Source organism: Mytilus edulis, chromosome 3 (assembly GCF_963676685.1).
Source record: "Mytilus edulis chromosome 3, xbMytEdul2.2, whole genome shotgun sequence".
NCBI lineage: Eukaryota > Metazoa > Mollusca > Bivalvia > Mytilida > Mytilidae > Mytilus > Mytilus edulis.
The window spans coordinates 19,248,975-19,265,970 of NC_092346.1; the positions used below are offsets into that span (position 1 = coordinate 19,248,975).

At 34.3% G+C, this 16,996-nt stretch overlaps 1 protein-coding gene across 1 annotated transcript; it reads left to right on the plus strand.

Moving 5' to 3' along the window:
• The first annotated feature begins 1,652 nt into the window (after nucleotides 1–1,652).
• On the plus strand, nucleotides 1,653–16,673 carry LOC139515977 (uncharacterized). Its single transcript, XM_071305773.1, has 11 exons — nucleotides 1,653–8,902; nucleotides 9,183–9,518; nucleotides 9,923–10,088; nucleotides 10,682–10,866; nucleotides 12,988–13,238; nucleotides 13,553–13,655; nucleotides 14,094–14,214; nucleotides 14,492–14,661; nucleotides 14,868–15,198; nucleotides 15,746–15,945; nucleotides 16,244–16,673. Exons 1-11 carry the CDS (start codon nucleotides 1,775–1,777, stop codon nucleotides 16,532–16,534), a joined length of 9,282 nt encoding a protein of 3,093 aa, XP_071161874.1. The 5' UTR covers nucleotides 1,653–1,774; the 3' UTR covers nucleotides 16,535–16,673.
• The last annotated feature ends 323 nt before the right edge of the window (nucleotides 16,674–16,996 follow it).

Here is a 16,996-nt window from a genome sequence, read left to right on the forward strand (position 1 = left end):
CAATGGAGCACAATGGCAAAGTATATCAGTATGAAGGTCAAATGAATCACAGATTTACAAAAGGAGGACTGAAGAATAAAGGAAAAATTGTCTTTAATCTACTCAACAACAAATATGATGCAAATTGGGATCACAGCATTACCAGCAATGAACTCATTTCTAATATGCAGTCAAATATTAATGGTAAATCCTATGAATTGGACGTAAATGGAAGACAAGCCATAACATTGAGTGAAGGGGGAGTATCATTTAACCTGAAGATTAAATCTCCACTTATGGACGATATCCTTCTGCGTGTTGACCATCAACACAGACCATCATTGATAGACAGTTCAGCAACCGTATCTATTAATAGTAACGTTATGATGTCTGGTCATGTAGACTACAAGAGAGAAGCTGGCAAGGTGATGTCAAAACAGTCTTTCAAAATGTCTGATATCGCTTTTGAAACTTCAATTATATCTGAATATGCCCGTTTTCCAATGTCAGGACAAATTAATATGAAGTTGAATGATAATGAAATCGATGCAAGTGGAACCTTTGATCGTCAGCAGAACAGCCAAAACGGTAAACTTAAATTTAGGTCACCATTTACCAAACCTATTGTACTAAGTATTGATCGAGCAATTGATGGGGAACAGATCATTTCATCGTCTATTGAGTATGGAAAAACTGAAGTTATTGCCATGGAAAACAGATTCAGATGGGACAACACAAAAATTGTCAAGATATCAGTTGTAACACCAATAGAGTCAGTCAGGAAATTTGAAACATTACTCAAGTTTGATGGAGGTATAACTGCTTTCAAAACAGTCGCAAGTTTAGAAATTGAACCTACTTTTAGACCAATCCAGATGACATCAGAATGGAACTCTGTCAATGGGCTCAATGGAAAAATTCGTTTGGAAACTCCATTCCAACAAATACCATACAGTCAAATAAGTATGGTTTCTAAACCCACTTCTAGAATGACATCATCAGATCTAGTTATTGAATATCTCCCAAGACGAGAAATAATCATGAAATCAAGCTACATGGTGCAGAAAGATCACGTCGAAGGCAGTTTAGACATAAAAACTCCCTTCCATGATATGAAAACAATGTCAGCATCAGTTAAACATGTAACTCGAAATAACGCCCTAAATTCTGAAATGACCTACACCTGTCCTAAAGGAACAAAATACGTCGCTGACATCAACTATAAATCTGGTATCAAGAAAGAGGGGTCAGTCAGTCTGAAAATGGATAAGAAAAGAATAAGCGTTAATGGTATGGTCGACATGACGTCTGGATACCCAGCTGGTTTCTTGAAGACATCAACACCCTTTACAAAGGACATTATTGTTGATATTAAGCAGAAGAATCAAGCTGAAGTAATTGTGACGTCGGGCTCGCTGAGATACGATAACAGAAAAGAAATATCATTGGAAAACCGATTCCGTTGGAATGATGCCTTTGTGTTCACAACAGCTCTTGCTACACCATACGAATCCATGAAAACAATTAACTCTGTAATAGAGGCTAAAGGAGACTTACGATCTTTCTCTCTTTTAAGCAGCATTGAAGCAGAACCAATCACAAAGAAGTTCTTAATATCCAGTACCGTAAATACAAATGGTGGATTCGATGGTAACTTCCGCATTGAACCCCATTCGAGGCCATTCCATATAGTCAGATAACCGTCTCTAGTCAAAGAAGTAGCGGATCCACAAGAACAGTTGCTAATATAGAATACCTTCCAGCTAAATATATCAGTGTCAAATCAAGTCACACAATGGATTTGGATAACATTGATGCAACTTTTGAAATTCAGACTCCATTCGCCAAATTTCAACATGCATCTGCTTCAATAAAACACACAAATGACGACAAAGGCATTTCATCTTCTGTAGGAATCGAATATCCTAAAGGAAATATATATTCTATAGACACTTCCGTTAAAAACGCCGAAAGGAAAGACGCTTCCATCACCGTCAAAAGTCCATACAGCAAACCAGTAAGTCTGTCAGTCTATCATCAAGGAAAATATCCGTCAATGGAGACACACGGTGAACTACAGTACCAGGGCAACCAGAAACACATATTGGATATAGCATTTAATAATAAAGCTAACTTTAAGTCATCTGTGTCATACAAGTGTCCATCTATGGACAAAATATCTTTGGAGATAAACCATAAAGGAAGCATGAAACAATTCAATTCTCTCGTCAAAGCGCAATACAAGAAGGGCGAACCACATCAAATCGAAGTAATCTTTAAAAATTTGGCTAAAATGCAAGGATCTTTTACAGTCAAATCAGCGTTCATGGATGACTTTAAAGCATCTTTCCATCATACAGGGTCCTTGAGGAATCTTAAATCTCATGTTCAATATGCTTACGGTAAAATGACTCCAGTCTCTGCCGATGTAGCACTTATTTCTGGAAAACGTACCAAGGGATCCGTGAAATTGTCTGCACCAATGTTTGAGGATATTACCATGACTCTTATTCACAAGGGAAATTTGAAAAGCTTCAGAAACAAGATGAACCTAATCTACAGCAAGAAACAGAAAATCAGTACCGACTTTAATTTCCGTCTGGCTAAAGTAATGAAAGCTACATTTATGTTTGTTTCTCCTTTTAAAGGATATAAGAAAGTCATTGCCAACGTGAAACACGAAGGAACATGGAATAGCTTCAAGTGTGATGCCAATATTAAAAAAGGAAAAGACGTTGTTAAAGCCAACATGAAAACATCCATAGGGTCTAAATTCAACTGGGAAGCAAGTGTAGAAACTCCAGTTGCCGGTTGGAAGAAAATGAATGCTGCTGTATCGCACGAAGGAACACTTTCTAATTTTAAATGCCATGCCGAGATAGGTCGAGGTAAACAAGACATGGTCGCTGCAGACATACGATTTGCAATTAATCCATCCATTGATATTCTGTTGGCCGCACAGACACCTTTTGTTGGCTACAGAAATGTCAAGGCATCTTTGTCACATCAAAAATCAGACAGCAAGATAAAGTCTCATGCTGAAATAACATACTTCAAGAAAGATACAATATCTGCAGATATCTTAATAAACAAACCAACAAGAAGTGTTGATATTTCCATAAAGACTCCATTCAAGAAATATGAAAAGATGGCAGGTTCCTTCTCACACACTGGTTCATTATCAGAATTCAGTACAAAGATGGATTTGGCAGCAAACAAAGATAAGTACTCGGCTCAGATCAATTTAAAGACTGCAGGTCAACTATCAGCAGAGATGAAAATATCAACACCCATTGTCGGCTATCAAGAAACCGATCTTTCCTTTACTCATAGTGGAAGCTTAAACAATTTCCGTTCACGAGCAAATATTCTTTTCAACAAGAAGAAGAGTGTCGCTGATGTCTCATTTAACTCACTCAGTGGTGTAGAAGGACAATTGACATTGCAGACACCCTATACAGAAACTGTAAAAGCTACAATTATGCATAGCACTGAGGGAAAAATGAAATCATCTTCAAACATTGCATATGGTAAACAGACCATTTTAGATTTTGAAGCTTTGTTCAGTCAGAGAGGACAAACATTTGGAACTGTCTCCATCAAAGCATTGAAGGTACCAAAAATGGCAGCAACTTTTGAATACGAGGGAGTTATATTCAACAATAAAGCAACCATACAGGCATCACTTGGGAAAGACAAGATCATTGTTGAGACACAAATGGAAACCAAATCGGATGTCTCAGGAAGAATTTCTATTTCAACTCCATTTGATTCTGCAAAGACGATGTATATGGTATATTCTAAAACTGGACCGATGAATAAAATGAACGGTAACATTGAAGCTGGAATCAACGAACAGAAGATTACGACTGACATAACTATTTCATCTGATGACGTAACAAAGGCATCTGTCACACTCCGAACACCGTTTGCTGAACTACGAAATGCTGATGTATCCATTAGATTTTCTGGCACCACTAAAAACTTTGATAGCCACAGCGAAGTGACAGTTAACGAAAAAATGGCTGAAGCTGATCTGACAGTCATTGTGAATGATCGTCTTGACATTAGAGGGTCTATGAAAACTCCATTTACTAAAGACTTTGTCATCCGAATGAACCATGATGGTGCATTGAACAGTTTCAAATCTTCTTCTGATGTATCATATGGATATGATAAAATTAGTGGACAAATAACAACTGATTTAACCAATGGAGTACAAATTGACACCACCCTCAAAACTCCATTTTCAAATGATGTGATCTTTGCTACATCTTCTAACTACGATTTCAAAGACTTCCGATCACTTTCTCAGTTAACATACAGTGGAGCTAAACAACACGAATTAGAAGTCACCTTCTCTGTCGTCAAGGAAAGAAAATCTCTGAAGACAAATGCACAAGTAACCTACAATGGAAAATCAGTTTCAGGAAAGGTTGACTTTGAAGGTGGAATGAGAAACTTCAAATCTGCAGGAGAGGCTAATTACAATAACCAGAAAATCATGGCAGAAATCCAATTCCAGTCACTGAGAAGACTAAATGGACAATTATCATTGAAAACACCATTTTCGTCCGATTTCCTCCTATCCTTCAACCATCAAGGTCAGATACCAACTGCTTTTACATCAGCTGCTTCGATGTCATACGGAAAGATATCTCATGATATTCGGGCATCATTTAACCACGATGTGTCATTTAAGAAGTTCTCTACTAATGGTCAGATTAGTTATAATGGCAAGAGAGTATCTGCAGACATTTCCTTTGATGCTACTAGTGACATAACAGGAACAGTGACATTGAAGTCACCTATGACGGATGACATAATTGGTACTTTCTCCCATGATGGAACACCACTGACATTCAGGAGCATTGCCAAAATTACTTACAGTGGATCAATGAAACACGATGTTCTCATAACATTCAATCATGCCGGATCAATGATGAATTTTAACACTAAAGGCGCTTTAACATACAATGGCAAAACCACATCAGGCGAAATTGTATTTGATGCTATTAAAAACATTGAAGGTAAATTAGAATTAAAAACTCCTATTACAGATGACATAATTGTGGCAGTTTCTAACGAAGGATCCTTAAGAAATTTCAAAACTTGTCTCAAAGTCACATACAAAGGACAGTTACAACATGATGCCAGCCTTAAATTTAACTTCGATGGATCAATGATGCAGTTTGGAACAAAATCATCTTTAATTTATAACAGCAAAATAGTATCCTTCGATGTTAATTTTGATGCTACCAAAGATATTGAAGGGAAAATTACATTGAAATCGCCATTTACCGAGGATATGATTGTGGCCTTCTCACACGAAAAAACGATGAATAATTTCAAAACCTGTCTCAAAGTTACTCACAGTGGAGAATTGCAGCATGATGCCAGTCTTACCTTTAATATGGATGGAACATTGGTGAAGTTTACAACTAAATCAGTTTTTACCTACAACAACAAAATGGCCTCTACTGCCGTCAGTTTTGATACCACAAACATTCTTGAAGGCAGAATAACAGTCACAACACCATGGACAAATGAAATCATTGTAGCTTTTTCAAATGAGGGATCTATACATAATTTCAAAACCTGTCTTAAAATTACATACAGTGGTTCTTTGAAGCACGATGCCAGTGTTTCATTTAGGTTGGATGGAACAGTCAGAAAGTTCTTAACACTGGCTTCGGTGAAGTACAATGACAAAATAGCTTCCGCTGAGGTAACTCTTGATTCTAGAAAAGACATTGTTGGAAAGATCACCTTGAAAACACCAATGTATGATGACGTTATCATTGAGATTGCCCGCAACGGTAACTGGAAAAACTGTTTGTCTTTTGTTCAAATCACCTACAATGGCGCTTTGCAACATAACGCAAGAGTAAGCTACAACTTGATCAAGAAACCAACAAGTATCCAGGCAAATACTGAGGCAAGTTACAATGACGAAACAGTATCCGGAGACATTTCTATTGAAACATCATCTGGAATTGATGGAACCATGACTGTTAAATCACCATGGAACGAGGACATTACCACAATTGTTAAATACAACGGAGAACCAAAAGATTTCACTGCCCAACTCCAGCTGGACCACAAAGGCTCTCGTCAATATGAAGTAAATATAAGACATAAAACAGCTGGTGAAATAAAGAAACTTTCAACTGCTATCTCTGCGTCCTACAACGGCAAAGAAATGTCGTTTGACGGTTCATATGACTTAAAAGACGACAAGAACGCTCAAATGACTTTTAAATCACCATTCACCAAAGATGCATTTGTGAAAATATCTTTAGAAGGAACAGTTCAAAGATTTAGCTCAAATGTAGAACTATCATATGGCGAGAAGACCCATGTTATGACTTCAAAATTCAATATGATCATGACTGATTCCAAATTAGGTTCTGCAGTTGAAATATCAGTCGACAACCAGAAAGGATCTATTGACCTCCTTGTTGAGTACTCTGATGAATACAAGGTTAAGGTATCTGCCAGTTCTCCACTAACTGACAATATTGAACTAATGTCTTCTGCGAAAATAAACCGTAACAATCTAATTGGTTCATTACTGATTAAACTCGCAGGAAAAACCATCCACGACAGCAGTTTCAGCCTGACAAGAAAAATGGGAGAAAACCAATTTGTCGCGAATTTAAATGCTGTATACAACTCTAAAAATGTCAATGGGGGATTTTCAATTGTTACATACAATGGAATTGACGCCAAAATGACACTAGAGACTCCAGTTGCAGGATACGAAAAGATTGCAGCCAATTTCTTATACGAAACTGGCAGGGATACAATTACGGCACAAGTCAATGGAAACGTTGGATCTAACAATGTAGAATTTAATGCAGTTTTTGATAAGACTTCACCATTCAATGGAAAAATCAATATCAAAACTCCAGTCAGTGGATTAACCGAAGTGTCAATGAACGTAGTTTTCAACAATAATCCTTCAAACTTTCGTCTCACATCTGATTTCGCTATTGAAGGTCAAAACATGTATGACCTTAGTTTTGAGCATATCTCCTCAACAAGAAATATACAAGGAAGTCTAGAACTGAAAACAACAATTTTAGAAGACATTGACATCAAGTATGACATCTCTGGAAGTTTAACAAAGTCTTCATCCTCGTTCAGTGCCTCCGTTGGAAGTAACAACCAAATTTCATTGAACACTTTGACCAACATTCAAGGCAGGCAAATGGGAGAAGTAAAATCAACCTTAAATATCAACATTGCTGGTTTCACAAAAACAGCTGAATTAGAATTAAAAAGTGGAAGAAGCTTCAGCGATTTCACTTCTAAAATAAGTGGAAAAATTGATAACGATGAAATCTCTGTAGAAACCATATTTAAAAGTCAACCATCTTATGAGGCATCGGTTAAGGTAGAAACACCTTTCAAATCAACTAAATCAATGTCAGCTTCGATCAAGAATATTCGTAAATCAAATTTTGTCAGCACATCAGCTGTTGTTGCAATTTCCCCTGAAAAGGTTTACGAAATGAGTCTTAATTATCTCAACCAGAACTTCAGAAAGATGGATATAAAAGCCGAAGTAAAAACTCCAGTGAAAGGACATGAGTTGATGAGATGGGTATACAGGCACGGGACTGACCAGGTTTTATCTGTATTTTCGAACTACGAATGCTCAACTGGGATTCAAATTACTGGTGATATTAAACTGTCACCAAGATCGATCAACATGGATGTCAGGACTCCGTTTCAATCAATTCGATCATTGTCTCTTAAGGGAAACTTAGAAAGACAAAATATGATCTATAGTTTAGACACTTCTTTTGAGATGAATAAGAAATCAGTTAAACTATCTGGTTTAGTAGACTTAGAAAGCAGACCAATGACAACTAGAATCGAGCTGAAGACTCCATTTAATGGACTTGAATCTTCCGAGATCAATCTGTCATGTACAGGAGACATCAAAGATTTGCGCGCCACAGTCGAAGTTGTAACTCCTTTGATTAAACCAATCAATTCCGAAGTACATATCCGTTACGATTCTCTTTTGGACATGGAAACCACTGCAATTCTTACCACAGGGTTTAAGTCCTTCGAACGATTGAGTGTTTCATTGGTCAACAAGAAATACAGAAATGAATACCAAACACATGTTGAAACCTCGTGGAATAGAGAAAAGACCATCTCATTTGATGCTTCATGTGATGTTTCGGAGATATCTAGTGGAAAGCATATCAAGACATCCATGTCAATTTCTACACCTTTCGAAGCCCTTAAAACTATAACTGTCAATATGGGACATAAATATTCCACTGGTAACTACATGCAATCGGTCTTCTTGGAATACAACGGGAAACCCCTACTAGATATTGACACATCTTATTCAAATATTGAGCATCACACAGTATCCATAGTAACAAGACACCCTAGACCTATGCACTTCAGAATCGGAGGTCACATGGAAGCCGAAAAGATAAACAGTGATATTAGCTTAAACTGGAATACAGACAAAACAGACAGCAATATGAACATGGAAGTATTTTATAGTCATAGCAATAATAAGTGTAACTTAGCACTTAGATTTGTACATCCATCAAAAACCATCGGATTTAGAGGAGAATTAAAACGTTCAACAAGTCATAACTTAATTTCGCTTGATGTTAACATAGATGATGCCAATGTATTTGGATATACCTATGATTGTAAACACGGCAATGATGACAGAGATACTAGTATGAAATTTCGTTTCCCAAACAGATCTATCATGTTTACAAACGCAATTCAGAACCGTCTTGGATCTACAATGGTAACTGGTGCCTTCTTCTGGGATGCTGATGGTGACCAGACAAAGAAAGTATCTGTTAAAGGGGATATAACTCCAAGTGAAAATGGTGTAGATGCCAATGTTGTTCTAGAAATGCCAAGTATTGGACAGGTAATGAAATATTTTAAGTAACTTTCTTGTAACTTAATCAATGACAAATTGAATTGTTCAATTTCTGTAATCGTACTTTCCTTACCGCCCCTGATGATAAAGTTGAAAAAAAACCTTGTATAAAGAATCTTTTTCTTATCGATGAATGTTAAATTAAACAATGTTTTATTCTGGTTATTCCAAAAAAAACAACCTATTCTATTTAATATATATACTGTATGGATAAGTTTCATATTTTTTTGTAAACATTAACCGATATTCATTTACTTTTTATAAATAGGATGTTAAGCTTGATTCCAACGTGAAATTCAACAAGGGATCTGTTCTGTTTGATGGTAAAACTGCATTCCAGTATTCCAAAGATTCAAGGAAGACACTCATCCTTTCCTCACAACTGGAAGATCTTTCATCCGGTACTGACACCAACTACAGCTTTAACCTAGGAATCAAACATCCGTATACTACTGTTGACGTTGAGGTAACTTCACTCCTAGAATCATCAGTTTACAAAAAGATGGCTTCTGTCGATGTTAAATACCAAACAGCAAACAAAATGGCAAAGAACTTTGGAATAATGGGAGAAATCGATAGCTTAAAGAAGAGCATCAAGATGGATGTAAGTTATTATTTTACTGCCATGTTAAGGGATGAATCAAAAACAAAAAAGCGTTATTTATAATGCTATATATATAACACCCGAATAATCAGTAGTAGCTTGTAATATGTAGAAACACAAATAGAGAATTACTTTAATTTAGAAAGAGGTCAACAAAAGGGCGGAACTCGAAGAATTATAAATAGAGAAAACAATTTAATGTCCATGAAAGATTACAATCTTAGAGAATAAATATAACAAAATACATTAAATAATAAAAGAAGTAGCTAAAAATTCTGTCAAAACCCTATGTTTTATTCAGAGAAAAATTTGAAATGTGTACGCAAAAGTAATATTATAGAAAATATATGTTTTATCATAATATATACATGTATTTAAAAAAAAACACATATGTTCATTTACAGCTGACCACGCCTATTAAATCAATCAATATCCAAGGAAATGTGCAAACTACAGCTCCATACAAAGTGTCAATTAAGAACCTGTATGATAATGCCAAACCAGTCAGTGCAGATATTGTCTTTGACCCATCAGATGCCAGTATTGATGTCAACATGAACTATGATATTGGTAAGAATCAAAAGCTGACCAAATCATTATTAATATTTAAACTAAATTGTAAATTTTCTATCAACTAATGTTTCAACTAAGTATTTTTTTAGTTACAAAGATTTCTTCTCGTTTTAGTCAAAGTATGTTTTAATAGTAAAGGTTGCAGCTTCTATAGGCAAAGTACTTTTTCAAAGCAAATGTTGCAACTTTCTCAGACAAAATATGTTTTTGAGTGAAAGTTGCTTCTGCCTCAGGCAAAGTTGCACTTCGATGATATTGCCTGCTATTTTTATGGTTAACTATTTTTGTCTAAACAGAAAAGCCCTCTATGTTTTTATTACACAAACTTGGATAAAGGTTTATTCGAAGACAGTTATTACAAAGCACGTTGTCTGTTCTATTTATTCGGTCCATTACATTTGCAAATCTCAGACTTTTATACGACGATTAAAGATAATGATCTGTGTACCTAATATAGAAATAGTTCATGATAAAAATATGTAGCATTCGGATTGAGGACAATATAAGAAAGGTATACTTCTTAAATATCAAAGTAACAAAAAACATTAACGTGTACAGCATTTTAAGATTTTACCTTGATATTGTTTCAGACAATCCACAAAACATTCTTCATGTGAATGCTAAAATGTCAGACGAAAGTGGAATCACAGCCGAAGTTTTCAGAGATGTGGACAGTAAGAGAGTTTCCGATACACTCATCAACCTGAAACTGAAGACTTCCAAGATACTCCATACACGTGTACATTGGAACCCAGATCTTTTAAAAACCGTCAAGGTTTGTTGTACATTAAAAGTTATGGGATAACATTCATCAGTGTTAAACGTGAAATTACTTAATTACAAATTAAGCAAAACATTTATCATTTTTACATCAGTAACTTGTTAAGATGAAAATAATAAGATAAACAAATCAAACAAAATAACAACTTCATTAATATTACAATTATAAATGAAAATTATATTTGAAACAAATTGAATTAAAACTAGAGGCTCTAAAGAGCCTGTGTCGCTCACCTTGCATTGGTCTATGTGAATATTAAAGGAAGCAGATGGATTCATGACAAAATTGTGTTTTGGTGATGGTGATGTGTTTGTACATCTTACTTTACTGAACATTCTTGTTGCTTAAAATTATCTCTATCTATAATGAACTTGGCCCATTAGTTTCAGTGGAAAATGTTAGTAAAAATTTACAAATTTTATGAAAATTGTTAAAAATTAACTATAAAGAACAATAACTCCTAAGGGGGTCAATTGACCATTTTGGTCATGTTGACTTATTTGTAAATCTTACTTTGCTGAACATTATTGTTGTTTACAGTTTATCTCTATCAATAATAATATTCAAGATAATGACCAAAAACAGCAAAATTTCCTTAAAACTAACAATTCAGGGTCAGCAACCCAACAACGGGTTGTCTGATTCATCTAAAAATTTCTGAGCAGATAAATGTTGACCTGATAAACAATTTAACCCCATGTCAGATTTGCTCTAAATGCTTTGGGTTTTGAGTTATAAGCCAAAAACTGCATTTTACCCCATGTTCTATTTTTAGCTTTGGCGGCCATCGTGGTTGGATGGCCGGGTCACCAGACACATTTTTCAAACTACTAACCCAAAAGATGATTGTGGCCAAATTGGATTAATTTGGCCAAGTAGTTTCAGAGGAGAAGATTTTTGTAAAAGATTACTAAGATTTACGAAAAATGGTTAAAAATTGACTATAAAGGGCAATAACTCCTAAAGGGGTCAACTGACCATTTCAGTCATTTGACTTATTTGTAAATCTTACTTTGCTGAACATTATTGCTGTTTATAGTTTATCTCTATCTATAATAATATTCAAGATAATAACCAAAAAGAGCAAAATTTCCTTAAAATTACTAATTCAGGGGCAGCAACCCAACAACGGGTTGTCCGATTCATCTGAAAATTTCAGGGCAGATAGATCTTGAACTGATAAACAATTTTACCCCACGTCAGATTTGCTCTAAATGCTTTGGGTTTTGAGTTATAAGCCAAAAACTGCATTTTACCCCTATGTTTTATTTTTAGCCATGGCGGCCATCTTGGTTTGATGGCCCGGTCGCCGGACACATTTTTCAAACTATTAACCCAAAAGAAGATTGTGGCCAAGTTTGGATTAATTTGGCCCAGTAGTTTCAGAGGAGAAGATTTTTGTAAAATATTACTAAGATTTACGAAAAATGGTTAAAAATTGACTATAAAGGGCAATAACTCCTAAAGGGGTCAACTGACCATTTCAGTCATGTTGACTTATTTGTAAATCTTACTTTGCTGAACATTATTGCTGTTTACTGTTTATCTCTATCTATAATAATATTCAAAATAATAACCAAAAAGAGCAAAATTTCCTTAAAATTACTAATTCAGGGGCAGCAACCCAACAACGGGTTATCCGATTCATCTGAAAATTTCAGGGCAGATAGATCTTCACCTGTTTAACATTCTACCCCATGTCAGATTTGCTCTAAATGCTTTGGTTTTTGAGTTATAAGCCAAAAACTGCATTTTACCCCTATGTTCTATTTTTAGCCATGGCGGCCATCTTGGTTGGTTGGCGGGGTCACGCCACACATATTTTAAACTAGATACCCCAATGATGATTGTGGCCAAGTTTGGTTTAATTTGGCCGAGTAGTTTCAGAGGAGAAGATTTTTGTAAAAGTTAACGACGACGGACGACGGACGACGACGGACGACAGACGACGGACGACGACGGACGACAGACGACGGACGCCGGACGCAAAGTGATGGGAAAAGCTCACTTGGCCCTTCGGGCCAGGTGAGCTAAAAAGTCTTTTGGTTTTTGTATTATTTTTCTTTTAAATTATATGTCCGTTGTTAAAGCTAATCATAATGTCTTCTTTTGTAGTCTGTTGGTTTGAACAAGATTCATAAATATGGTAATGGCATCAACAAAGCACTTCAAACATCATGGATTGCTGTAGAACAGGAGGTCCAATCAAAACACAGATTGATCATATCTGCTATCAAAGAAGACATTAAACCATACATCAATTTTATGTCAGCTAGAGTTACCGAACTTCAAAAAATGAGACGCAATAATGATTACTACTTAAATGATATCGTAGGACATTTCCAAACAACACAAACTGTTATCAGGTAGTTAAAACCAAATCTTTATCTTTAATTTTGTTTCGTTAATTTTCACTATTATTGGAATTCAAAATTTTGTTATTTCTTTAAATATAATACAAAATAAAGATGTTACTATAACAATAAGTAAAAAATATTCACAGTAATACCGAAAGTTAAATCTTAAACAGTTATGTGTAAAACTTATAGGAAAGTCTAAAAACTTATAGAAGGAGTGTCAACAAATGATGAAATATCCAAACGAGCTTAAGAAATTAAACACTTTTAATTTCTATGAAAATGTTTGACTATAATTCTGAAAATTGCCTTTATTATTTTAGACATCAGATGAAATCACTTCAGAATGAAATCAACAGTCTAATAAAAGATATGGACTGGACACTATATAATTTGTATCTTGCTGAAATTACTGAATTAGTAAAGGTATATTTATTTCTGTGATTTTGTTTTAGGTTTTGCACTAATATTGTTTTATAGCGTTTCTATTTGTAAATGATTGTTATACCTTGTCTTAAACATTTTACAACAATAACAACTATGAATTGTAACATATTACTACGATAACAATAATGAATTGTAACATTTCACTACAATTACAACTATGAATTGGAACAGTTTATTACAATAACAACTAAACAACTATGAATTGTAACAGTTTATTACAATAACAACTAAACAACTATGAATTGTAACAGTTTATTACAATAACAACTAAACAACTTTGAATTGGAATATTTCACTAGAATAACTACGAATTGAAACATTTCACTACAATAACAACCATGAATTGCATCAACAAATTTTATAATATTTTTTCTTCTTTACGAAGAATAACACATTAATATTTTATTTACATTACAGTTGATGGAAGACATGTCATTACAGTACTACTCTGAAGTGTTAGATTTTACACAGTCACAGACAACACAGCTGTCAAACACCATTGAAGGTGTATATACCAAATATGGAAAACAAGTCTCAGGTATACATCAACATCAATGATTAATTGATACTCAGGATATAAATATCAGATACTACGCTGTAAAAAGGAACGATGAATTAAATCTAATATAAAGTACAAAAGTTTGTAAAAGGAAAACATTGATACTGAAGTCCAATTTAAAAGTTTTTTATTTTGCCATTTAAATTAGGGTTTTTCCGTTTTTGAATTTTTCTCGGAGTTCGATATTTTTGTTAGTTTACTTTTTTACGATTTGATGTATTTTCAAGTTTAAATTATGTGTTATCTTATCTTTCAGATTCAGTTGCATCTATTTCAAGCAATAAAATTTTGGAATCAGTTCATTCAAGATTACCAACAATTCCAATGAAACAAATGGCTGACAGATACAACACAGTTATCTACAATGCAAGAGAATCAATCAATACTGGGCTAATAAAAACACTTCCAACCCCAGTATATCATATGGTGAGTTATACATTTGAAATATTCTTCCAACCACCAGTATATAATATTGAGTTCTACGTTAGATATCCATCTTTAACTGCAAAATATAAATGAAACCATTTTTGTTGAATTCTTTTATTTTTTTTATAAGTTGGTTATCTTATAATGTGTTGTAATATTAATTCGATAAACTAAGTGTTAATTGAATGTTTCTTCTGTTCTTTTAGGCTTCATCAGCATATAAATACTGGGAGATTGAAGAAAACATCAGATCTGTTTTTATCAAATTCGTCAATTTTATTAAAAAAGACATTGGAGACGAATTCAGTAATATCAAAGACTTAATTACTGATGTTAAGAAAACAAAAGTCACGGTATATGACCCAAAGAAAGGTCACTTTGAAATGGACATTTATCTTCCACTAGAAATGAAATCTTTAACAGAAGTAAAAAGGATAGCCAATCCAATTGAGAATCTCAGATCTTACATTCCACAATCTAATCCACTCCCATCCTTGGGCGATATTTGGTCTCATGCAGTTATTCCATCGTTTGGTGGTGAGTAAAATAAAGAGACGTACCGTTTGAATGCAAAACCAAACATTGTTTTATAAAACTTTCAATTAACGAGAGTTCAATGTTCTAAACGACTAACCCGTATGCTATTTTTGTAATACTATGCGCAGCATACATATGAATTTATGTTTGAACTTAAACTTCATTTTTCATGAAAATTGCATTCTTATTTACATGATTATTAAAGTCAATTTGACGCAGCGATCATTGCATTTGTATCATATTCAATTCTATGATATTATAAAGTTAGAATATATGATAGAAAAATAATTATGGAAATTTCACGCTCAAGAGAGCCGAAAGATACCAGAGGAACAATCAAATTCTAAGTCGATAATTAACTGACGACGTCATGACAAAAACAAAAAACACCAGAATAAAACAATAACAACATTTAATTGAAAGCAACAAATAAGAATAGCTAGGCAAGTTTGTGCACATTATCAAATTCGTATACTACTTGGTTATGAGTATGTTTTCACACCTTCATTTACAAAAATGTGTACAAAATTAATTGAATATATTTCAGCTCATGCTTACATCAAGGGAGATCATTTCACCACCTTTGATGGACAAGAATTCGATTTCAATGGAAGATGCAGCTATGTCCTCGCACGTGACTTTGGCAAGAACAAGTTCAGTATCATTCTTAATTACATGGGACGACAGAGCAAAAAATTGGTTGTCATGACCTCCACACAAAATGTTCAAGTTGCTCCAAATGGAAAGGTAAACATTCTTCGGATCTTATGTAACTAAATTATCAAACTTCATCTGAGAAAATAAATGAATTTATAAAACTTTGCCACAGACGATATGTTCTTTTCTGCATGTATTAAATTCATTGTGTTGCTAATTCCTGATGAGTGCTTTCCGTGTAAAAATTAGGATTTGATGTTCGATAACAAATATTTATACCAAATTAATTAAACGATTTTCTTTCTTTTTAATGTTTTCTGCTTTCATAAAAACAGCGGATGAATATTCCCTTCGCAATCCTATTATTTATGTGTTATATTATTTTCAGGTCCGTGTTGATGGAGTAGAGAGCAAGCTTCCATATGCCTCAAACGAGATTAAAATTTCACAAGTAGGAGACAACATTTACGTCGATGGAAATGGTTTTGGTGTTGTCAACAATATCAAATCCGCGTCCTATGACATTGAACTCAGCCATTGGTTCCATGGAAGAACAGGTGGTCTGCTTGGTGTCCATGACAACGAGAGATTTGACGACATGATGATGTCTAACAAACAAATCACATCTGATGCCAACGCTCTGGCCAATTCATGGAAAGTCCAAGAAAAATGCCGTTAACTATAGAATTTATACCGAAAGAGATTAAGTTTTGCTTTTTGTTGATTATTTGTTAATTGTTAACTTTTGGTTCTTATTTATTTCTTCATTTATTTATTTTTGTGTATAAACATTCGATTATAATAAATTAAAAGCAGCATTTCTTTGTTTGTTTCACTCATAAATGAGCCATCAAGAAAGTAACGTTTACTGCAGCAATTTAAACTAGACTACTTAAAAGGTTGAATAAGGATGACAAAGCGAGAAATGCAACAAACGAACTATCAAACAACGAACGGTAGTATATCATATGTCTGACTTCCCGGTCTTCGTCTAGATATTTTCCAGAAGAAAGTTTAAGATACAGCTTAAACTGTCTTTTTGTTACTGTTGTCCTTGGTTTGATGGTACATTGACGTATATCCGACATTTTTTTTTCTCACTCATACGTTTCATACAGTATTTAAAACGTATGGGTTGTAT